Source organism: Hypomesus nipponensis, chromosome 9 (assembly GCF_054491055.1).
Source record: "Hypomesus nipponensis isolate SF chromosome 9, ASM5449105v1, whole genome shotgun sequence".
Taxonomy (NCBI): Eukaryota; Metazoa; Chordata; class Actinopteri; order Osmeriformes; family Osmeridae; genus Hypomesus; species Hypomesus nipponensis.
Window position 1 is genome coordinate 11,518,285 of NC_140369.1, and position 26,511 is coordinate 11,544,795.

A 26,511-nucleotide genomic window follows, 5' to 3' on the forward strand; every position below is an offset into this window, starting at 1 on the left:
ACATGTAAAGTACGTTGGGAACAGTTCATGTGGTCTCTTCCACATGCTTTCAGTAGCTCCTCCTAATACTACAAGTATCTCTTTCTAGTCATTTCTTTTTTTTTACATCTACTGCAGTTTAAAGTAGATATTAAATAGTGGGGTGGTGCTTATACAGTATATCGTTATTTCCGGACAAACATTTTTTAGCTTGGTATGAAAAATAAATATTAATTCTCAATGTTGTGCTATGTTTTGATCAAAACGTACAGGTCAGCTGAGACTAGAAGCAAGAAGTAAGAAACCTTTCTTACACAAGAGAAGAAGTGGACTCTTTACTTGTGAGACAACATTCTGAAATTGTCAGAGCAAAACCAATTAAATACCAATTAAAGAGGTTTTCATTACATGACTGGATGAGACCTATGGGTTACAATGGTGTCATGAAGACTACATTTTATCGCAAGCTATCACTCGCACTATACACTTGTGAAGATAAATATTGGCACTGTCTAGAAGTGGACTGTACTGTTCAGTACTGTGCCATTTTTTTATAATCATCTTGAAATCAGGTGTGAATGATATAGTACTAATGGCATCAACCTCAATTGGATCTGTGTCATAACAAACCATTTTGGCAAATTATAGTTTGATACCCTACAATACAATTATGTATTAATTATATACATACCCTACAATACAGAATTATGTCACTCTGAAGTAAATGTATGTCATTAAAAACACGTCATGTACCTCAATATAAGAAAGTATTAAATAATTGAGAAAATCTAATAAAAAGGTGTATTTTTCTCACATTTGAGTCCTCCTCTCACACTTTAATAACAGTGTGCTAGGGCACCAGCAAGAACAGACTGTTCACGTTTTGTGCAGTTTTTTTCCCTTTACCAATTAAACGATGATTGTTTAATCCAGCAGGGTAATGAAATTAACCTTTTTGCCTGCCAGGCTATACATCACAGCCAAAGAGCACAATTACATTTGCAGTGAGAGAAGGAGAGCATTCGCAGCATCCTAGGGCACCATCATACTGAGCGGGCACGCAGTCAGACTTGACCAAATACACGACACATTTTCAAGGGCATTCTACATCACTGCTCTGCTGTTATGAAAGAACACTGTTGTGTTGTCTCAGGGTTGGATTTAGACTTTTATTATACATGAGAGAGGAATTCCTTCCTCCCTTTTGTGTGTTTCAAAAGTCAACTGTACAACATCACACATTCTTCCTGTCAGGAGAAGTGTTTGAGGGAAAACTCAATTTCTGAGGGAAGGTTAAGCAATCCAACCCTTGCCGTTGGTCTAATGAATGCACACATCAATAACATCAAATATTGATGTTAACTGATGACTTCTCCCCTAGTAATTCCAACCACCCTAAGTTAACTACTGACAAAATTGACAACAATTTGGAGAAGAGAAACCAGCACACGCAGTAGTTAATGATGTCAATAAAGTATTTTCAGTGTTATGCAGTCTCTGAGATCTATTGTCTGCAAAGTGGAATTAAAATGACCCCCCCGCCCCCCTCTTCTGTTATGTAAGATATTACTGCAGATAATGGCAAGTCCTATGACTGGACTTTAAAACAGCGGTATTGGCTCCACGCCAGTAGGTGTATGTTCAGACAGGGTATCCAGGGGAGAGCTGGGGAGGGGCATGGAGTTACAGGGGAGGCAGGGAAGGAGGCTGGCCTCCAACTGAACCCTTGGGGTAAACCTGAGCTAGCAAAATACAGACTTTAGTGTCTGTCACACAGGGGACTGAACAAAAACTCTGGTGGTCTATGCTCCACAATCAACAACCCTATGGCTATTTCACCTGCCAGAAATGTTTCACACTATATTGGTGAAACAAAGCAGTATTTTTATGAAACAGTCAGTACACAAACCATTGAGGAGAGCTGGAAATGGTAAATAACAAAAGGAGATATTCTGTCAATCTTGTTAGGGAGCTGATGTGACAATAAGGCAAGCGAGTCCATCGAGGGCTTCTCTCTCCTAAAGCTGGATGTGTGTGACCATGCAATGATGGCAGGACTTAACTGTCACATAGGGAGACACAAAGACTCCAGAGCTTTCATCTAATGTCAATTGGATTTCCATTGATTCGAGCGGGTACGTCCTCAGCATGTTACACAGAGCTTTGAAAAACCCAGTCAATGCATCAGCAATTTAAGGACTACTTCATCCTGAAGCCAGAATGACTCTTAGCTTAAAATGCGATCTCTAAGGGTGGTATTTGTCACAGCCATCCTCTGAGCACAGGGATTATCTGCATGCTTGACTCTGGCTCAAACTCTTCTTAGAGTGGAAGCATTTGAAAAAACGTAATAGTACTATGGCTAATACAAAATGGGAATGTGGACGTTTATTTGGTCTTAAAGCATTTGATTTACAGGACATGAAGGCTAAATCCAGTGTAACATCTGAATTCCAACCCATTCTGCAATCCCTGAAATTACGCAGAAAAAAAAAAAACTACATTTCCCACAAGTGATTCAATTAGAACTTACAACACCATTGTTAAAGTCCAAACAAGGACTCTCTTCCGCCTGACGTTGTGTCCTTGGGCAAGGCACTTCACCCTCCTTGCCTCGGGGGAATGTCCCTGTACTTACTGTAAGTCGCTCTGGATAAGAGCGTCTGCTAAATGACAAAAAATGTAAATGTAAATGCAAAGATACTATGCTGTCCTATTTCAAGAGCGTCACCTCAAGGCTGTCTTTCTTTTTGAATGTCTCTCAGCAGCTTGAGTGTATTGTACGATTTTTCATGTAAAATGGACAGAAGTGAGCCTGTCAAATATCATAAATCATTAAAAAATCAAAGACAACTAATGAATAGTTGCCATTGGCTATATATAAATGAGGCTATAACCTGAAAGCAATACATTAAAAAAGCATTCTGTTCATGTTCTAAAATGTTGAGTATTTGACACAGACCCTGAGATACGTGAGGTAAGCATATTAGACTTGGCAAGTAGGAGAAACTCATCAAATCCATAGCACAAAGTCTTTCAATTGCTTGGCCTTAATGTCTGTAATATTTTAATTTAGCGTAGTGTAATAAAATCCCCCAGTGTATTTTCCACAGCAAAGCTACCAAGGCCAGGATTTGAGGTATGAACACTAATGCCTTGATACCCTTAGGAAATAGTTGAATATGTGCTTAGATCTGCACAGATAGTTTTACTTATTACATTTCTGACCACAGGAAAGTCATTTCTACCTGAAATAGACTGGTGGGTGCAGAAATCGGTCATGATTGAAGAAGTTGATGAGTAAAAATCAATATCTCAATCAATATGTCAATGTAATGTAATGTAGTAATGGCACTGGCTACAAAGACAAAAGAGAGAAAATCTTTATCAATACCAACATTATGAAAATAGAAAACAACTCTTGAATAATAAATATTAATAATATATTTTCTAATGAGTCTTGACTGTCTACGTAGTCATGTCCATGTGCCGCATATGCATAAGCTCTTAATGCAAAATGTTAAAATATTTTGAGACAAAAATCTAGATGTACGGTATGAACCACATGGATCATTTGACAGTTTTAAATCCAGGCGCCTCATTAGAGAGCCAGCGTGAGGAATGAAGAGTGGTCATTAAACACATGGTCAGATGAGTTTCCCTACTACTGGCATTGACCATTATGACTGGGCTTACATGGCAGATCAAATTAGAAGCACAGCTACGATATAGAAAATTAAATATCTCTACTGATAATATACATGCATCCAAGCACAAGCCTACAGAAATTAACATAAAATCCATTTGAAACTGAAACATAGTCAATAACCAATCCGTATGCGTCTGGAAACGTCTTGTCTACAGTACTAATTACCTGGTATTTCATTTGTATAATTGAAAGACGCTAGCCCACATACAGTAAAACACCACTGAATACCTTGATAGAGGTGCTAGAGCCTTAAAACTTTTTTTGTTCAGTAACATTTTCCCAAAAAATCAATATTTTCAGTCTATTAATTAATTTGCAGACCTTGGACCGACCTGTACCACTGTATTTCCTTACAAAGCCCAGTGCTGATACATTCTGTGGTTATTAGAATAAACCACACCTCGGCAGAACAGTGAAGAGGCCCATTAGAAGCATGTTGGTAGCCATCTCCATCAGTGAGAAAGTTTAATAAACAAGCATTTACATATCATTTACACAGTTTCTGTCCACCCAAGTTAAGTGCTGACCTTCATTAACTGATGTGTACATTTTAAAATGATTAAAATGTGATGTTTTGAGACCATAGCAAGATACGCTATGCCTGTGTGGTTAGAGTTAGAGAGGATATTGTTTGTATTATCAATATGAGCATCATAATGTTGAGAAAAGTATGACTGCATGATATTATAATATAAAGAAGGTTGGTAGGTTAAGGATGATGATGGTACAACTGTAATACAGCACTAATCAAAAGCATTTTTGCATTATCCAATGACAAAGACCTGATTTTCAGGCATTATGTTCAGTTTATTTTGCAGGCATTACGTGCTTTATTTCAGTGCTGAGTGCTGCTGAGAAAGCTCGACAATAAATAAAGCCTTGTTGTAAGAACTAAGAAACCTCTTTAATAATGTACTAATATCAGCTCTCTTTACAGAAAATTAGTCCATGAAAATATATTTTCCTTTCTTCCCATGTCTTCATCCCAGGCTCTTCCTGTTGCCTTATCTCTGTCCCCTCTCTGTTCCTGTCATTCAGTCCCTTTCCAGAGGCAAGCTGCAGCTGTGACCTCCCTTCCTTTACCATTTCCTGCCCTCTACTGAATACCCCTTTACAGTGTCAGGGCAGGTGAGGCACTCTGGAACAACAGTACATGGGTTTAACCCATACTTTATCATTCTTGAATGTCAGTTAGTGTATGTGGGTGTGCTGTTGGAGGCATGTCAAAATGGTTTCAAAAAGTAGCACATCTAGTTGATTAGGCATTTGATCTAACGTATATGTGCGTGTGCCAACACATATAAACCACTTGTGTGTAAGCATGTGTGGGCTTAAGAACATTTGTGCCCTCCCTCTCAGCCAAGGTTGCGCGTGTGCTCTCGTCGGGCGTGTGTCTGGGGGATGGGGCAGTCATTAGCAGGTATTCCAAGCAGACAGACAGTCACAGCTTGAGGCTTTTCCAGGAAGCCTCAGATGAAATGGCACAAATAATGAGGTGCATTATCAATCACAGGCAGAGGGGCAGCCAGCTCAGTGTATGTGTCACAAATTCACACAGCCCATGGTCAGGAGGAGAGGAGAGGAGAGGAGAAAAGGGGAGGAGAGGAGAGGAGAGGAGATGAGATGAGAGGAGAGGAGAAGAGGAGGGGAGGGGAGGAAAGATGCCAAAGATCATTCCCTCAGCAGCTGTTTATCCCGATGGGTCCTGGCAGATTGAAATAGTGTATTCTTGCTGTGCTCACTCAGAATTAGATGAGGAGAAAAACGCAAATCAAGTCCACATCCCAAAGACGTATTTCTGTTGATGATGACTCAACATTAACTGCAATAAAAACGTCATTAAATCCACAATGTCCAAATCAAGGGTAAAAAAAAAATTGTAATAAAAAGCAAACTTATTTCTGCTCCAGCCACACAACACAGCATTATGTAAGATAGCAAAGCAGGAAGAGCTGACATAATCTCCCCCCTCTGGAAACAAGCGCCTAAATCTAGAGTGGAGGAGTGGACTTAACAGTTCATCACAGTTCAGGCCAGCCAAAGCAGGCAACCTGACGTGCTTTGTGGGAACCTGCGGATTAGGGCCAATGAGGAACAGACGTGCAACAATACCCATACTCACATCTGTGACAGAACCTCAACCGCAAGGGAGGGTGGAGGGTGGGGGGTGAGGTGGATTGGACATGACTAAGCACGCCTCCCAATCCTGATATTATTACAGAAGATCATGGGAAATAGCTTTGTGTTCTTTCATTTCCTGGCTGGGATGTGAGGAAATATACGGAGAATCCCTGTCCTTGCCATGCCAGTAGTTCCAGGACACGAGGCCTTGCACCCCTGGCGCCTTTGATGGATTCTCTGTGAGCCTCCTGTGAGACACTGCTGTCACTAATGATCTGCCGTCCTAAGCTTCTTGTATCTGTCATAGCCCTCTTCAACAGCATTAGTCCACAGAGAGACAAGGTTTAACACTGAGCTGGTGGCTTTATGTGCACAGTGTTCCGTTGAGTCTCACTTCCTGTGTAGAGGTATTCCACGTCCAAGGAGCATTCATGGCCTATGTTGGGGAAGCTGGAAGAAAAGCATGCATTCTAAAATAATGAGCATACTCAGTCAAGGATGAATTAAAAAGCGCTCAGCAAGTCATCAGTCGTGGCAGGTAGAATGCTCTGCATTGAACTAAAATAGAAGTCAAAGGCATAATGTCCATGATAGAAGTGCCTTTCTTTGCCGTTTTTAAGAAAAGGAGGACTGATGGAATTTTAATGAGAATCATTGACTCATTATCTAACTATACAGTCAGGAATCTGTGTGTGTGTGAGTGTGTGTCTGTTAGTAGAGTGATTGTCTCGAGAATCGAGCATTGTATGAAGTTGAAATTTGCCAGGTGTGTTGTTCAGAACCCATGAATGTGCAGTGACGTGTGGGAAGTGGTTTGGATGAGCAGTTTGTGACAAATACATGTCATTATAAATGGGATAGTTCCGGTCCTTGATTGTGATTGGCTCGAAGCCATTGTAAATACTCATAAATAATAAATGCACACCTGTAACCAGATAACAATTCATTTTATGTAAATGCGCTTGCCACCAAAGGGCACTGCACTAGCGTTCACATCCTAGTGTTTGGCCACAGACACTGCACTTGCTGAAAACACAGCAACAAACAAGGTAGCTATACGGAACGGATCTCACAAGAAATGAGCGAGCAACCAGTCACAATCTGAAATATCTACTGTACCATCTGAGTAGTCAGGTAAGCTCAGAGTCATAGATTACTCACACAGGCAGTGCCCTAGTATTTGGTAATGCCCTTGGCAGTATTGGTGAAAATATCATCAAGCAAAAATAACAAGTAATCATATTGAATAGCAATATTTTGTGAAAGGTAATGCATACAGTATTGCAATTCATACTGCATCATGTTTTGGCTGTTGCAATGTTTGGGGGTACCTCGTTGTTATGATCAGTGACCTATGCTCTTTTGTAAAGCTCTCTCTTGGAAGTCGCTTTGGATAAAAGCATCTGCTAAATGCATAAATGTAAATGTAACTACACTGACTGCAGAAAATCAAATTGTCAATATTAATAATCGTCTAAAAACAAAGATGTAAACAGAGGTGGTTTAAATGCTGAGAGAAGAAGACTGCTCAGGATAGATTCCTACTGGTGCTGCAAGGCTGATTAGGCAGATGTTAGGGGATCAACACAATCTATTTCCCATGGGCTTTGGTCCACTGCAGGTCTTGGCCCCAGCTGAAGCCCTAGCTGGGGCCCCTGTGCCCTGCGTGCTGCTGACAGCAGGTGAGGAAGGTGCAGAAGGCCCAGAGCATGTGACAATGGTACTATAAGAACTTGTTGAAAGAAGCAAAACGACCTGCTGTAGTCTATCATCATGTCTGTTATCCATGTCAGTGGAGATCATTAAAACGCTGAGTGCACCTATTACAGATAAAAGCATTAACTGAGGCTTTTCATACACTCGGTTTTAATTGGGAGAGAAACAGCCGGACTGGGATCACATGAGGGGGAACATGAGTCATCATTTGCACTGATGTGACACGTTGTGAATGAGCCAATGGGCTTCCTTCTTCAAAGAGAACCACAAGGAGCTGCTTCTTCTATATTCATGTCACAGCACAGACATGACATTCATCATAATGAAAACACATTTAAATCCTCCTGATCCTGAAAAGATCCCACTTCAGTATCTGGGCTTAGAAGACTCGCAGGAAGAGGGGTGCAGCTGGCGTCAGATATTACTTTGGGGGAGAATAAATAGGTGTACTAAGAGCTGCAGATGTTTCTCGGCAAAATACACATTCATTACTTTATGCGTTTATGTTTTTCTTGTAGATGAAAGCAACTATTCCACAGACACTTCCTATCTGACGTTTCACTGGAGATTTTTTGAAACTATGCACCATCCACCAAGTATCCAGTATGCATCATCCACTATATATGGTACAACACTGGATCAAGTTGATCTATTCCAGGATTGATTTAGAATGTATGTGTTGTGTGACTACCTCCAGGGTCTGTGCCCTGTGAAGAGTGTGCGGGAGAAGTGGTGTGAGCCTTGATCTCAGCAGCAGCCTCGACGGCATGCATGGCTGCTGGAGGGGGACAGAGCAGGGTCAAGTTCACTCCCTAATTAGGTTGTTCTTATATCATTAGCCTAATGGTGAAATGCTGCATCGCTGCTGCTTAGAAATGAGTCGTGATTGGTCTTTGAAAAGACCAACTGACTGACACACACAGACAGACAACTTCCAAAGGACTCATTTAAATGATTTAACACTAAGCAGTAAGATGTATGGTCACTGTAAACGGCAGTCTAACATAAAAGCAGTACATGGTTGAAAAAGTGAAAATCAATTTAACACAGACCTGCAAAGTAACGAAGGGCTTAATCGGAACAGAATGTCCGACTTGCTGATCCTCTGAGAGTCAATATGAAATCTCCCACATGGAGAGTTAAGGTGGGGGAACCAGGAAATCTGAGGACAGTACAGCTGAGCAGCAGTGTTTAGCTCTGGCTCAAATTATCACCTGGTGGAGGATGTAGGGACAGCCTCTCATCTGTCAGACAGGCTGCTAGAGCCAAGAGAAGCAGTGCTTACTATGGCACTGTGGGCGGACGTGAGAGGCCTCCAACGCAGAACGTGTAACAGGCTTACCTGACGCACAAGCAACAGGTCTGATGCTAAATGAACTCGGACATTGATAGGGATGCCCAGTGTCGAGCTTCTCAAAGGACACACAGTGTCACACCCAGGGCATGCTACTATTGTCAAAACACACATTACGGTGTCATTTCACTGCTACTCACAGGTCAATTGATTCATTTATTTTGCTTTGAAAGTAAAATGAGATTCATTATTTCTTTTTCTGCCTGATACAAGTCAATGGCTTGGATCAAAGCCCACATAATTCAAATTTAATGCCAAAGCCATGGTCATCTTTGAAATACAGCTTTAAAACCGTAGAGCAGCTTTTTACGACCATTGTAACCAGCGAATTGACAATATAGTCTAGCATTAGCAAATGGCAGAGTGAATGAAAGGCTGAGGCTGTCTGAGTGCTCTATAGTAAAACATGACAATTAGACAATTCTATTTTCTGTCACACTGTAATGTTTCTGAATCACAACATCAATGTATGCTTAAATAAAATCCGTCTCTAGTCTGTTCTCCCACACAGCCCTCACATTCTGGCTCAGACTCAGAATTACAGTAACATTTACTAAATGTTTCCAAAGTAACGTTGGCACTCGACTCCAATTGTAAAAATTCTTCAGTGTTTTACATTTATTTGACACAAAAAACTAATTCAATTCAAGAGTATTGTATCATTAGTGACTCAAGCTATATATGCTACTGTACTCTCATGAAGCCCAGGTCCCTAATGACATTCACCGAGTGTTTACAACTTACATAACAAGTTATAGGCAAGTAAAATGTGTTTTTATTGTTGCTTGTTTTTCTACAGGCACACCTGCCCTTACAGTGGTTTATGTTGTTTAATTGTAACTTGTTTAAATACATGCTCTTATGGTTCTTCCCTTTGGCTGTTCACAATATGTGCTTCATGTTTTGGCTACTCGCAATGTTTTGGGGCTATCTTGTTGTTATTATGGGTGACCTATGCACTTTGTAAAGTTCTCTCTTGAAAGTCACTTTGAACAAAAGCGTCTGCTAAATGAATAAATGTAAAATATAAATTTAAAATGTTATTTTATAAGATAGCAAAGGCCATGGAGGCACATTTCTCAATTAATTTTTTTAAATGTATGATATTGTATTCAGATTTCTATTATACTTGAAGATGTAGCATGTGGCCTTAGAAGATAAGCGTTCTTGGGTGATGTCATCGAATCACACATCCAGATGACAACTCTTAACGGACAGATTTATAATTAAACTTTCAGGAACAGTCAACTGGTATCTGCCGAAACAATTTAGAGTATATGTTTTAGACTCATATGTAAAGTCAACAATGTCTGAATTTATTTTGTTACAAGGAATGCAAGTCAGATATCTGAGATATCTGAGAGAGATATCTGTTGACTGTATTGACAATATCCTCATGAACAACAGACAACAAACCTACAGGCTGACAGTCGTAACATCATTCTCCTAATGTAATACATTTCATCACAGAACACATAATGTAAGACTTGGATGCGTGTTTCCTGTAACTCAACATGAATCTCTGGATAGTTATAAAATATGTTATATACAAGTGTCCAACTTTTATGTATCAGTCATCATGGCATTCTCCTTGTACTTCAAATAGACAATCTGTCAGGTCTGTATAAATATAAAGATTCAACTAACATCATGTCAACAGCAGCATTGATGCCCCAATTAGCTGAACATTTATCAGCAGTGTGTTTAAAAGATTATAGAAAATACGGTCACCAATAGCATCAGATGGCAAAGAAAAAAACTTTTCTTACAATAATGCTAAATTACAGACTGTATTTGGCAACTCCATGTCTCCATGGTTCCAGCCAACCTCCCAGACTGAAAACATCATTGGTACAATAATAAATAACAAATGTAATATGGTAATTACATTTTGAAAAAAAGCATCCCTATTGCATACTATTGAGGAAAGCTCCATGTCAATATGTACCAGGAGGCCAGAGGAGCAGATAGCTGGGAGCCAGAGGTAAAGTGATGGCCTCAGCCTTTACTGAATGATAGATGGCCACCATTTACACAACTGATAAGATCCCAAGGAAAATAATATCACCCTCTCACAAATGGTGGGAGCAAATCCCCTCTGCGATTCTGACTCAATGTAAACTACTGCCCATACTCCACACAGGGAATGCACGATATCCCCATGATGCTGGTTGATTCTTCAGTAACCTTCAGTACATTCATCTTCCACTATTGCCATCTCTGATGTTAATGCACCGCTTGTACTTTACAATGAGGTAAACATTCAGAATTGTACAGTAGGGCATGTTATTTGAGAGAAAAAATAAAAATTATTTAAAAAAAGAGCCCTGTTGAGTTTACAGTGTACACTGAGTTGAATGAAGAAAGGGCAATAAATAATCTGCATAATGTGCAACTGGCAAGCTGAGCTTGTCAAAGGTTATGTCAAAGCAATGATAAACTGAATATGCTTGTTAACCCACTCACTGCTTCATTCCTGTATCCATCTTAATTGTACCTGCTGACATACAATTTACCTTCCTTTTCAGAGTCATAAATTATTTTCCTATATATCTTGTCCTCCCATCTATCTCAATTAAACTTGCGGCATTAGAATAATAAGCTCAGACCACTACCAGAAAACGTTCAACTGCATCTACATGTATTGACATTAAGATTCTATAACATGAGAGAATATTAATGTGCCACGAAGGCAATAAATATTTCATAACCAAAGAGCTGTTTCTCTTCTTTTGAAAGTTTGTTTACTCTTCTCATCTTCTTCTGTATTCAAATGGCAGCCTGACAAAACTACCCTGGGGTTTCATAAACTACAGGATTCTCCAGCATGTGAAATGGTGTTTGCCTTAAATGCATCCCAAGCAGTGCATATTTCAAACTTGCCCAAGGCTACTGTGCATTCTTATTTATACAGTTAATTATCCAGGGCTTTAACCAACAGAAAATGATCAGAATTTCTGTAGTGGAACTGCTGGTAGATCACTGAACCTAAACAGAAAAAGGCCATAACTTGTACATTAGATGTATTATGAAAGTGCAATAGTACACTGCTAATATCATTAAGCAATACAGTATACAAAAAACAGGGAATCTCTTTCTAGCAATAAAAGAGAAATTGGAATGAGGCAATGATAAACAAATGCAGCCACACATTACAACATCATATAAACTGGGGTGGAGGGATTATTCTGACTCTTAGAAACTGGGAGGTGTCCAAATGCTCATTAAACAGCACTGCCTGGTCTGCCCAACAACATTTTCAATGGAAAGCATATTCTGAAGAGCTCTTGAAAAGAACTTTAACAATGATTGGGTTATTTCCTTAAGCAGGGTGCTGCAGGTCTAATTAAGGGTCATGTTTGTGTTTGTACACTGGGTGGGGCTTATTTCTGTAATATACATTGGCCAATGGAGTCACACAGCCATGCAACCATGTGATCAAAGGGATCTCCTCCTCTGTATGTCAAGCTTGCATAAATCAATGAACAGAGAAGTTGTAAGGTCACAGGTCCTAACCATGTTAGCCATGCTGGACATTTATTGTTAAAACATGCACTGAATATTATTAACTGGATAGCTCTGGTTCCACTTGAACTGATTAGGGATACATGTGTCACAACAAAGATTAATACTGCTTGACCTCTTTGAAGGTAATATGTATTGCATTGTGTGTCAGTGTGTGTGTCTGTGTGCATGCACACATGTACGTACACAGTATGTGTACAGTAAATAAAGTGTTTAATAATTTAATTAGGTGGCAAGTAACACCTTAGAAAACAAGCCAGGAAGCAGTTTATACACAAACAGGCCGTACTGTTAAATGCTATTGTTAAAACTATATTTTTACGTTCATTTGTCGTTACAATTGTCAGTATGAGGCTTTGTAATCTATAAACGATTCTTATTACAGACATCTGCAAAATCTTTAATTTTATGCTTGAGATATGATGATGACATTGTAATTGATTTTCTTACTATTTTGTGGTGTACTGTCTTATCTGTGGAATTTTACAATTATAATAGTTGACATAATGCTATGCACTGTTTCTTGAAAAATACAGACAATGCCTTAGCCATATAATACAGTTTGAACTGCACATCTACAGTAGGCCTTGATTATCTTCTGCACTTTTACATGCACTATTTGCACGTCACTTCAGATTAAAGCTCTTGCTAAATGAATACATTAGTAATATTTTTTTATGAATGAATCTGAAACCACGTTAGTGTGACATAATCATATGGGGCGTCCTACAGTTAGAGCAGCAGTACTTTCTGTTCAGATATTTGTATGCAGGGGAGTCCATGTGAACAGCTTCCTCATTGGCCATCCAGTCAAGGCCAGGACTGCCTGCTGACTGTGGTCAGCACAAAGAGAATGGCTGACGTGGCAAAAAGTTGACAGGACACAAGGAGCAGGACTCTGTCTCAGCACACATAGACAGACTACACCAAAGTATGTTGGTGTGTATGTGTGAGCATGTGTGTCTGTGTGTATGTGCATGTCTCTTGAGACTTACAACTCTAAATGTATACACTTTACTGTAGTAAATCTAGGCATGTGGTAAAGTGGGTTGAGTCTTAAATAGGACATCCTGGGAAAATCTGCTAACTACAAGCTACTGCCTTATACAGAACATGATCTGCAAAGACAACTATACATTGTCCACTACAAAGACATAAGTGAACACACAATAGGTCACTGATCGAAATGGCACACTAAGCTGTAAGCAGGACTGTAAATGCACATTTCTGTTCCTTTCAATTTTAGAATAAAGGATCTGTACAGATAGCATCTCCCTAACCATGCAACCTATCTCACTGCATGTGGCTGTTACAATGACCTTAATTACCAACTGAAATAATAGTTTCAAAGAACTTAGGCTACTTATTTGTTCTTAAAAACGTGTTCACTGACACACACGATTGCGTGACAAGACAGCTCCAGTTTAACTGAAATGTTCTAACTTATGTAGCCTATGATTTGCTGTCTTTTATTGAGTCCAATACGATGAAAACTATTTGCCTTGGGATATGTGTGTATTGTCCCAGTTATTCATAAATTCTAGGTCAATCACATTTTTTACAATTAAGTAGTTTCGCATTTGTGACTGCCAAATTGTATCAGGCTACGATTAACACTGTGTGGTAATGTCCACCCATCATCTTGCTTGCTTTGATACAGCAAACGGATAATAATCGGGTGAAATGTATTTAGTTACCCTTGTCTTATGTTCCATTCCATAAATGTACTGGATGTGATACTTATCTTTGCAATAAATCCGCTCAGACTGACACACAGGATAAACGGCATATACCAGGTGTTTAACGACATGCAATCAAATAAATAGCCCAAAGATTAAACTAGACAATCAATGTAGTACTAGGCTATGTGTACAGCTGTATATAAATCCATAGAGGATTCACTGACTTATAGGCTATAGAGAAATAGGTCCTGATTGTCATGGACTACCTCCATCTATTCTACCGTAAACTCAACCTGCTCGTGGGGGGTGGGGTGATTTTTGATCGGGTACATTTTCATCTGTATTACATTTTAATGCTGTTAGAGAATATCATACAGTATGAACCACACTATCCAAATAATTGCAAACGTAACCTATGGAATAAAATCTGAGCAGGGAATGTACTGTAACCTTACTCAAAATATCGTCCATAAACTCTATTAGAATATTACAAAAATGTCCTAGTTAACTTTAGTCTACAAAGATGGTAAATAGGCTGTGTGTATAAATCTGTTTGGTTTATTACATTGGAGTTTAAATCTCACCCAGTAAGCTTTTAACATCTACAGTATAGGATGCCTCATCCCATAGGCTCAGGGAGTATTATTGGCGCATGCTTTGTGAAACGGTGCTGGCGCGCGTAAGGACCACTCATTACGCGGGGTATCCAAAAACACATTTGCTATTAAACTGACGGGAAGACATCGAGCCTCCACAACTCGAAATTCTGTGTTCGTATAGAAAATTTAATTATATGCAGTAACACATATACAAATAGTACAAAGTTGCATGGCTACGTAGTGCATTAGCCTACGCACGTAGTGTCCCATATCAACATAAACATACTCTTCACTTTTCCTGAGGCGTTAGTACTATGACTTATAGTTACCCTTTGACCGTCGTGACATAAATGTAGCTCGTTAACAGAATAAATAAACCTGCAAGTATGAATTCTGTAAACTTACTTTTCTTGTATTACATTCTCCTTTATGGCTCCTAACGTGGAAAGACTATTGCCCTGTTGGAGTCTGCAGGTGACCAAGTGCCGCTGATGCTGATCCTTTAGACATGCATTTTCTTTGCAAAGATCAGTGACTTGTAGTTCAAGCTCTTCAATTCGATTTTTTTGTTTTTCCAGTAACTCCTGTTGAGTCTCGATAATTTTATTGAGCTCCTTCAGATATTCCGTCGCCTTGCTTGGGTTTTCAGTCGGGTTTTCCATCTCGTATCTCTGTTGCCCGTCCATGGACAATCCACGCAAGCTTTTCACTCGTTCAGTTTTAATGTGCTGTCAAATTCCAATTCGGTATACTTCCTTTGCTCCGCCATTGTTTATGTTAGGTGCTGATTGGATGAGTAAAAGAAGTTGGTTAGGGCTATGTCCGCTGCAGAGCGTCGTCCACAGCCTCTGCACCACAATAACTAACCCCCGTCAACCACTCAGAGCGTGGAAAACCATTTAACCCTTTATTGTAGGGTACGTTCATTTTAGCAACGTTTTCAATTACAACTGTAATTTTTTTTTTTTACTTGTGCTGCTTATGGTTATTAAGTGACTACAATGTTTCTCATTTTGATTTCCGTCCTATTCCCGTGCCAAAAAGTAACTTTCTGACTGAAAATGATTTCCTACCGCAGATTCGATTGCCTGGTCGGTTTAGCCTACGTCCACTCTGCTTTTATTTGGATCAAACAGCCAGAATATGCAAATACACATCACTTTAAGTCCGTAGCAAAGATATGTCTTAGTGAAATGTTAATGGTTCTTGTAACCTAATCATCACAACTATGGCAAAATAAATGTTTGCCGTTTGTAGCGTAATTTAGGCCTATAGGCAACAAAATGATATTTGCATTTGGTTCGTCTAAAATCCTTGTGTAATACTTGGAACCAGAGGACGGCAATTAGTTGGCAGAAAGTCACTTTTGGGGACAACTCCGGAAAGCCGACCATAAAGATACTCAACAGGTAGGGCAAACTGGCCTTACCCTTACGAAAGCTTTCTAATTGAAACTCCGCGAACTACAGTTATGAGCAAAGTTGGTTATAAACCGCTTTACCTTCACTTCTTGTAAATGTCATAACTACGCATATAATATCAAACATGTTGCCACGTTATAGTTCACAGTTCTAGATCCCTGTCAGTCATATTGTTTACTGTGTAAGGAATCAATCATTTAGTCAATGAATCAGTAAAGACTGATTCAAAGTAAATTGACTTAAGAATTTAGCTCAAATTGACAACATGGCAAGCTTAAGCTTGGGGTGATAGGAATAGATAACAGATACATTCTATTGAGACACACTTGCTACCTCATAACATTGTTGAGCAACTGGGGCAAAGTAGGGTAAAACTCTTACAAAAATGTCCATACATTTTCACAAGTCTTTACAAATACAGAGAGGACACTCGTCCGTGGAGGTACGATTGAAGATTCTGTCGGCAAAGTATGTTTAGAGGGATTGCCCTCTTGTGGTTGATTGTGGTAAACATTCAAATCAATGTTAATTGAGGGCAAAACCTCAAATGCTTTGTCGAGGGCACCATTGGGGTGTATTCATTTAACCTCTTTAATGTATTATGCCAGCTGCATATCATGTACATATGACACTTTATCTCAAGACGGATGTACACTTATGTGTGTACCTTCAGGGTGTTCAAAGGACACATAGGAAAGAGCGAAGAGTGAACAATGTCACTGACAATTCCATCACTTCATTGACTGATTTACAAACAACATCCTTATCTTTATCGTTCTCCCTGCCAGACAGTACAATATTGCACCATATCTCCAATAAAGTGGGACATGATAATGTGCATAATTCACACTTCAGCTTCTGTGATCATTCACATATCAAAATCATCAAAGCCAAAGCAAGATAAGAGGGAGGTATGTAGTTGAAGGGGATTTTTTTTGCGGGGGGGGGGGGGGGGGGTTCTCTCAGTGATATTTTTAGACCTGTGCTATTCTTAATGTAATGGGCATATTATGTGGAACCATATGACCTGTATGTCCATCAAGTTACAGATTCATCTGATATGACATCACAGTATATGGTTTGCACACTTCTACAGGTCAGTGGTCTGCATGGACTGTGACAGTAGTTGTTGCCAGCTGGTAGACCCCTACGTAGGGTGTACTGAGAATGTAGATAGTATATTCATTATATCAAAAGAAAACCCTCTCTGAAGCATCTCAGAATGGAAATACATAAGGGACCATTGGGCCAAAGTTTGCTACAGTAACCATGGGTACGAGATGCAATCTATCAACCCATTATGTACCTCTCCTGTCTTGACAATGAGCTAGCCTTGTCCGATGTATTCCCACTGTATTATCAAACCCTTGCTGTTTCTTAAAAATCTGATCAAACTCTCACTATCAGCAAGACTTGTTAATTGGTAAACTTAATAGGGATAGTCTGTGCTGAACAATGTTAGACACAATCTTCTTTGTAGTCTTCTACAAATGATGCTTCGTATTTTCAGTGGGGAGTGGTTGGATTCTACTGCAGGTAATATGTTGCTCCTTGTGATACAAAATCAACCTCTGATGATACCATTTCAAACCATGGGATGTTTCCCCAGATGCTGTACACAACTGTAATATCAGAAGCCACACCCTGTGGTTGGCATATCACCTCTTTATGCTCCAAATCTTCTTTTGGTGGAGAGCCTCCTCAGTTTGTCAGTGTGAGCAGACGGAAGCCTCAGGCTGTGTTGCCCTCTCTGGCTGCGTGACTCTGCCTACTGTCTATTCTTCACGCTCATCACAAGCCCCTCCATTCCTCTCCATTCCTCCAGCAGTCACTCAGTCTGGCATACATGTCTGAACATTGCATTTACAAATAATTGAGCTATATTTCAACCAAGCAGTGTGGTTTTGCTAATCAAGTTCATCACTGCCAGGGACTCTTTCATTTTTCTGTTGGATGGGAAGCTGTGTGTGTCTGTGGTGTCTTTTCTTGAGCGTGTAGACAGAGGCTTTCAAACTGTGTACAGCCATTGTGCTTTTGAGGAGTCAACCGGCTTTTAGCACGGCAGCGTTGTCATCTTGAACTGGATCTTTAGGTCGGCTTTCTCTTTTGATTGCAAAGGATCATTTAAATTCTCCCATTTTAGCTGTACAAAAAATCCTGCCACTGTTTTCCACTGTATCCTGAATATTCCCCCTCTAGCTTGAGAAACATTCTTTATTCGTTCACCTTCTTGAACTCAGTGTTAGGGGGACCTATTGTTATGAAAAGTAGGATGCCATTTTCCTTGACAGTCTATGCACATTAGTGTAATTGCTACGATCAGGATTGGAAACCGTATAAGAACATTCTCTCAGTCAGGTCTTGAATATTGGGAGTATTGATTGTCCAACATGTATTGGTCATACCCAGATACACAGGGTAAGTGCAAGAGGTAGAATAAATACAGTGCATATTGAAACAAAATAGAAATGTGTTGTCCATTCCTTTGTGTGGCTGACAAAGCATTTTTAGAAAACCTCTTTGTCTTCACCAGAGAGCATTGTACTCTGACAGTTATATCCCTTCTGACTGTAACTCACTGACAGGCATTGCCTTGGAATTGTACTGGGACATGATCAAAGATGCATGTGACAGCTTCGCTGTTGTTTTTTTTGTTTTAAAGCAGCCTACTTCCTGCATCCACAAATGTCTTCTCAAACCTGGAAGCATAACTACAATACCTTCGATATACCTGATAGTCGTGGCATACGTTTACGTCATTCCAAACCATTTTGTTGTTGGCCAGAACCCCAGTAAAAAATACTGCATTACATATTGAATAAATTCCTGCCTAATCTTTTTATGTTCAGTCAACACTGTCAAGTGTCCTACCTAGCCAGTGCTCTGGCTGGCAAAATGGCAGTGAATGCAAGCCAGCACTATTAGCATCTGTAGTGGGCTTGTCATCAGAAGAAGACAGGTGTCAAAAAGCCCCTACGGCATGTGCTCCTCAATAAAACAACACAGGAAAACAAGCTTTCATGGCTTTATACAATATGAATACATTTCAAAGCTGTTCTCAAATGTCATGCTTCATATGAACTACAGCAGCACAGGTAGTTTGCACAGGTTTATCAGGCAGTGTCTGAGCCAGCATATGATGGTATTTTGTTCAAAGCAAACTTTTGAGATAAATCAACAATAGATACTAGTAGGACACCTTAATTTGTGCAGCAAACTGTATTTGACCATTGTTCACTAACATGGTAGCTTTTAGACACATGGTGTGATCGATGTGTGTCAGACAAGCCCCTTAGCAGAGTCACACCACAGGCTGAATAAAGAAGAAGTGTGTTGTACAAACTGATGGATTTTGTGTGAATGCTCCCACTGAGTTAGGGTCTTAAAGAAAGACAAGCTGTCTTGCCCTTTAATGTAGGAGCTCTGCCTTGTTGCGGCTAGGCTGCCCTCCAGTTCTGGCAGCACTCAGACCTGGCTGTATTGTTAGTAGAACGCTTGACTCTGTTGCAGCTGAAGAAATGATGGAACAGATCACTAACGTACACCAAATCAACAAACCAGAGATCTGTTGACAGAGAATTCATAGGATATTTAGTATTATCATTTTTATATCAGTGGCATCATATTATGTAAATAAATAACTTTGTTTGGTGGGTCAAGTCAGGCTTCAAATCAAGCACGTCTGATAAAAAAAGATAAAAACTCATCATGCACTGATACAGAAGAGTGGACAAAAACCTAAGAAAGAGACAGTTAAACATAATAGAATATTTTTGAGTAAAAACATCTGAAAATGAATCACAGTAGGACATATTTTGAAATGTAACTGTTGTGAAAACCATTTCAAAACTACTTTATCTAGTAATGCAAAGGTTATAAACATTGTCCTTTCAGATTTGATATACCGGCAAATTGTGTGCGTTCAATACTTTCATCACAGGAGGATTGATTCAGTGAATACATTAAACAGGCTGCTCTTATCTTCAACAATGCCATACTGTTCTTTCTCCTGGGCTTCTAGCTTTACAAATCAGATTTAGAGGAACATAATGATTGAGCACTGTTCAACCTTCCTTCATGCAGTCTCATTATGTAGACTTCTGGCACAAGTTGTTATTCATAGACATATAGCCTGTTGACATCTCCAAGCTCTACAGGATGACTTTGGTGTAAGGCTCTGCTATTTAATGTGCAATACTGTCTCGCCAACATACCACCACTGTCAATATGTGGCTGCCTGCTATCTCTTAAAGCTGAGGAAGAATAAAGCCCCTCCCATCATGGCCATAAATCAGGCGAGACCCTGAGCTGACAGACAACGTGTGAGGGAGCCACAGCAGACACAGGAAGTGACCCAGAGAGGCCCAGAGAGGCCGAGGCCGGTGTAGGGAAGCAGTGTACACACAGCAATGTATACACCAGGGGTCAGGAATCACTGCCTATGTTTCCTCTAGTAGCATCAAGATGGTGTCCCTGGACTGATCCTTCATCGTAGTCACTGAACTTCAGGATACTGTTTGTTATATAACCTTGCTCATGTTCTGTTTGACTTCTAATAGGTCAGTCAAAAAAGTTAGCAAAGAGAAAATAAACAATGGGTCACAACAGAGATTATTATCACACTGATTTGGAGAAGGAAATATTGCCTCTCCTCACAAGAAAGAAAACCTTTGTCACATTGATTGCGTCTGTAAAATGGGGGTTTATTGCACTTTCATTTACATTGCACATTATTCTCACCGAGAGGAATTATCATTGTTTCATTTGTTTCCTTTTCCTTTTGTTCACCTTTTTTTATACAATAGTAAAATATAAAACCACTCAGCTAAACTTAAATTTTGGTGATAGTTAATTTTCTTTGTTCTCATTCGTTCTCAATCATTGTTAGGCTAGCTATTTTCCCCATCTTATGCAGATGACTCAGTAGAACTGTGACAGGAATGAGTAAAAATAATGTCCCAATCTCACAATATCTGTTCTAAGCACACTTTTAAATGGAGTGTTACTTCCCATATTAAATGGGGTAAAAACGTATTGGTTTACAGGATATTCAATAGACCTTAATTATCTTCCAGATGCACTGCAGATATAGACACTCAACTGTTAAGGGTAAAGTGTTACGGAGCTGCCAGCACCATTAACCATTTAGTCATTTAGATGACGCTAAACCATGCTTTGATGGTGGAACACACGGCTTGAAGCTAATAGCAGTGAAGAGCCACAACATGCAGTCTAATGAATAACACAACCTGCCCCCATCATGTTGTCCCAGGGTGTTGCTCCAGTGGTCACACTTTGTGAGCCACACTTAGGGATTTCAGCCATCTAGTCTGTCAGTGTGTGACTAAGCCCAAGACTAGGGAAGCCAATTACTGTTCTGGACTATGATCCTGGTCTATCTGCTGATCCAGGGCAAGTCTGGAATCTGTGACCCTCTATACTGCTACCTTCCCCACCGTCTAGCCCCTCTATACTGCTACCCTCCTCACCATCTAGCCTGTCTATACTGCTACCCTCCCCACCATCTAGCCCCTCTATACTGCTACCCTCCCCACCACCTAGCCCCTCTATACTGCTACCCTCCCCACCATCTAGCCCCTCTATACTGCTACCCTCCCCACCATCTAGCCCCTCTATACTGCTACCCTCCCCACCATCTAGCCCCTCTATACTGCTACCCTCCCCACCATCTAGCCCCTCTATACTGCTACCCTCCCCACCATCAAGCCCCTCTATACTGCTACCCTCCCCACCATCTAGCCCCTCTATACTGCTACCCTCCCCACCATCTAGCCCCTCTATACTGCTACCCTCCCCACCATCTAGCCCCTCTATACTGCTACCCTCCCCACCATCTAGCCCCTCTATACTGCTATCCTCCCCACCATCTAGCCCCTCTATACTGCTACCCTCCCCACCATCTAGCCCCTCTATACTGCTATCCTCCCCACCATCTAGCCCCTCTATACTGCTACCCTCCCCACCATCTAGCCCCTCTATACTGCTACCCTCCCCACCATCAAGTCTCTCTGGTCCGGCTGTTTCATAGACCTCCATGTTTGTTCTGTTCTCAGAACCTCATCCTTTAATGAAGGAGAAATGGAAGCATACATTTTATTGATCTATTTATGCTGTGCTCTGTACTTTATGATGGAAATGGTGAGGGCACAGATTCAGGTAAGTTCTGCAACATGCAAAGATAAAACAGGAACGTGTTAAACCAGAGTCAGGCTGATCATTATCAGTGCTTCATGAATTTCCACACAAAATACTATCTTAGATTGTCTGTGCTGGTATCATGGTCTTTCTTTCACACCTGCTGAATACTAAAATAAATATGCCACAGTTGTATAACCAAAAGGGATGATAATGTACACATAGGTACAAGGTAAGCAGGAAAAGGACAAAGATTAAGTGGCTGTTTAACTAAATGTGAGGTGTGCAAACACCCAAGGGCAGTTTGCCAGAAATCCGGAAGTTCTATGCACAGACCAGTCAAGGTAGAAATGGCTGCATGTGTTTTTGGTCCAGATAGACCAGCTGTACTTTACGGAGTTGTTAAGTATAGAATATTCATCAACAGACCTCTGATTGTGATCCACTGGTCAGCAGTATCTACAGAGGAGGGTGAAATGGTGGTACAGTACTGGGCAAAGCCCCTTATCCCAGCACTAGTGAAACACAGCTACGTTGGTACTGTAGGTGAAGATGGATTACTTGCCACTATAGGTATAACAACCACATGCTGATAACACAACAAAAAAACAATCAAAAATCAATAGTTTAAAAGATATTAATGCAAGTCAATACATTCAATAAAAAAATATATATAATGGATTCCCAACTGTAATTGTCATATGCTTTAAGTTTGAAATGGTTTTAATTTCATCGCTTTGTTCATGTTTCACATGATGAAAAATTTAATAAAAGTGCAACACCTGAAGCAGTTGAACTAGACTGGAGAATGATTTGTGAGTCCTTTGTAAAACTTTGATGGAAAATGTCCTACAGCACCTTCTTTTAAATTATTGTACTTTTTTGGAAGGGGGAGGGAGATCTTCTGAGATGGATCCTTGTAAGGCTTGTAATAGCATTGTAGCATTGTAATAGCCCTTCTACTTTCATTAGAATGCATCTCTCTGGTATTAACCTGTAAAGGTGACAACATCTCACTGGAGCCTCCATTAGCCTAGCTTTAACCTGCAATAGTAATTAGGTTCAAGGTTGTTGCACAATGCATAATGACTTATGAATGGGATGGCTATGCATGGGTGAGTTATGAATGGATGGAAACATTTATGGTAGACTGCACAGGAAATGTGATCGATGACACATCTGTAAGACATGTACTTTTAGAAAGCAAACATCACTTTACAATCTGAAGATAACATGTGCACAATACATTTGATCCCGCTTATTCCTATCAGTGACATAAATTGCAAAAAAAACACCTCGATTTTCTTGAAAGGCTCAATTTCACTCCTGAAAGCAGAGCTAATTAATCCCATTTCAAGACCCTTTTTCCAAGAGACCTTGTCAGGCTGCACTGAAGGGAGTTGGCTAAGATATGCTGCTGATATGAAAGTCACATGTGCAGTAGAGCTCTTTGAGGATGGTCTAACACTGGGCTCGGCTCTTGGAAGACAGGGAGTGCGGTGTGGGTGGGTGGGTGGGTGGGTGGGTGGGTGGGTGGGGAGAAAGAAATTGTCCATTCATGCTTGAGCAACATCATTTACATTACAACCCAAATTTAACATGGTTTGACCTCAGATATTAGGGAAATTCCATAATGTGATTCCTCAGAAAGTGAATCTATTCCCAAATGATTTTCTGAAGATCACAATGAAGATGACAATGAAGATGACCGCTTTTGCACTTTGGTTCTAGTCTGTGTTTGCTCTCACACTGTATGTTTAGTTTTGTGCACAGACACAAGCACATTCCTTAGATGTGAAAAGGTACTTGGCAATGACCATGTTTCTGATTCTGATTAATGATTTGATCTAACACAACATATAACCCACATAAAGAGCTCCAGGGCAAACACCTAGGAAACAAACCGCAGTAGACCCATGGGGGAACACATTGTTAGCATGCATTCTGTGGTGGCCCAGTAGAGAATCCTATAAAATCAAGAATATCTAGTGAATTTTTAAGTTAACCGTCTCCAATGGAAATAAAGGTCATTTTGAAGCTAGACAAATTAGGTTAAAACTAAATCAAACTGTCTGCAACAGCCGAGCTTAGGTCTACCGTAAAGAGGGTATTTTGGATTAACCTTTGTAATTGCATGCAGTATTCTATGAGACTTTCGTTAGAAGAAACTAATAGCTTCTGTGTAATCCAATATGAATATAGTAACATGGCAATAAATGTGGGTTATCTCATTTGGAGTTACATCCATCCAAGATACGATAGTGCTCTATCCTCACTCTCATTTAATGCATTAAGGAAGTGCCTCAACATAATGCTGGCTCCAGTATGCATTTGCAAATTAGTTGTCCCTGTGAAATGGGTTCATTAGACACACTACTTACTGAAAAAAACTATTAACCAAAGCAATCTTTATGTTTGATCACAGAAGATGATTGAATATTCACTGCTGTTATGTTGTGATAGTCAAATACTCTTTTCAAGGTTGACCCATAATATGAGCAATTGGGTTTTCACTGCTGTTATGTAACACATGTTAAATAAAGTGATTCAATTTCAAATTCACTATAACAGAATGCCAGTCCAATATAGAGGATTCTGAAGTGGACACAGACTAATTGCTGGGTCTCTGGTGGTTCAATTGACCACTGGGGTGTGAAAGAGAAGTCATTTCCCAGCTTGGGGGCCAGTGTGCTGGTGGTTGCGAGTTAGTGTCCTGTAGAGACTCTTTACTGCACCACAACCTCCTGCTGGCTGCCTCCCTGCACACACACAAACAGCACATTAGCCTTCTGATGAGCCTCCACAAAGCAAAGCAATACAGTCAATTAAGGCTAGAGAAGCAATAACTGACAACCTGGGCTCAGCTTTCAGTAGCAATTACTTGGTTGCTTCTGCTTACCATAGATTATGCACAGAGTGCATCACCCACCCTGTAAATTACCTACGTATTGACAATTGAATGGGAAAGTGCATGCTCTGAAACATGTTACAATTTTGACAATGCATGGGCTTTTATGTACCGGTAAAGAGATGGAAAATTAGGTATTTTTATGGTGGTGGTGACTGAATATGTGACAAACAGATAACCAATGTTCTTAAGTGCCATAGATACATCCATAAAGTTCATTTAAATTACATCATATGGCCTGAAACAAAAGCTCTCATTGGAATCAAAGTACTGTGTTGGGACCACTGACATAATGTATGCAGCATTTAAACTATAAAAGTGAGTGACTGCCCAATTTATAGTCAGCTGACATTCCCTAAACAAATCTGCTGCTTGGTGCATTATCACCCCCCCTTCTCTCACTTCCATAAGTTAGAGAGCCCAGTTCTAGAACTCTCCATGCTCAGTGTCAGTTTCATTGCTAGTGTGACTGATAGTACTGTCCCTTTAAGGGGAAATGGACGACAGCACACCGGTTGGATGTGCCCTTTAGGCTTGGCATAGGCTGACCAGAGCAAATTGTTTTTATTTAGTGTTACCTTTGTTATGCACCTTAGAGGTCCAGGCTCTGTATGCTGAGATAGGTATGCCTTAAACCTACTTTATGGTCCAATAGGTATGATCTTCAGTAAAATAACAAAGGTTTTGCCTATTACAAACATGTTGTGCAAGATAATATGACCCTCTGAGAGTTGTTTAGCAACACAGATGGCTCAGTGCAAGTGGAATGTCAAATTAAAAAAATTATTTGGCAAGGTTTCAGCAACAACATGTATGCAGTAATGATACCAGGCATCTACTATAGGAACATATATTGTTTAGCTGTTTAGTTTGGTCTTCCGGGTGGACATTACTGAATGTACCCCTTACAGAATGTTTGTAAGTACATTTTAACCATGAAGCCCCATCTTCATTTGGTTGAACATAAGATGCAAGGGGGAAACATATTGTAACGTCCCCAGGTGGCACATTTGAAAACCTTACCTCTTGCCAAACTAGCATGGTACCTTCCTTGGTCTATGTCATAAATACACCCCTCCCCCCGTCCTGGAACAGAACCTCATGTTAAAAACATGATATGACGACACTGACTGAGTGAAGATGACCTGAAGACAATGTGCTGTGCGGTGTGACAATAAAATCTGCCTGTCCACGGATGTAAATTGGACATGATACACTGTGCATATCTCCTCAGCAGTGAACTGTGGGCTGCTGTACGAACCGTAGTTTACTGACAAAAACATCAAAAGTTAAAGGCTTCCTGCACTAGAATATAGGAATATATGAGAGCTCAGTGACACA

The 26,511-nt window shown here is 40.1% G+C and overlaps 1 protein-coding gene across 2 annotated transcripts in view; it reads right to left on the bottom strand.

The window, feature by feature from the left end:
* Window positions 1–15,478, bottom strand: part of iqsec1b (IQ motif and Sec7 domain ArfGEF 1b) — a 97,816-nt gene extending 82,338 nt beyond the window's left edge. For both annotated transcript variants that reach the window (XM_084704709.1, XM_084704710.1), the window contains exon 1: window positions 15,091–15,478. In XM_084704709.1, coding sequence (XP_084560835.1) covers window positions 15,091–15,371 — 281 coding nt within the window. In that variant the 5' untranslated portion in view covers window positions 15,372–15,478. The remainder of the gene's footprint in view (window positions 1–15,090) is intronic.
* Window positions 15,479–26,511: the final 11,033 nt, after the last annotated feature.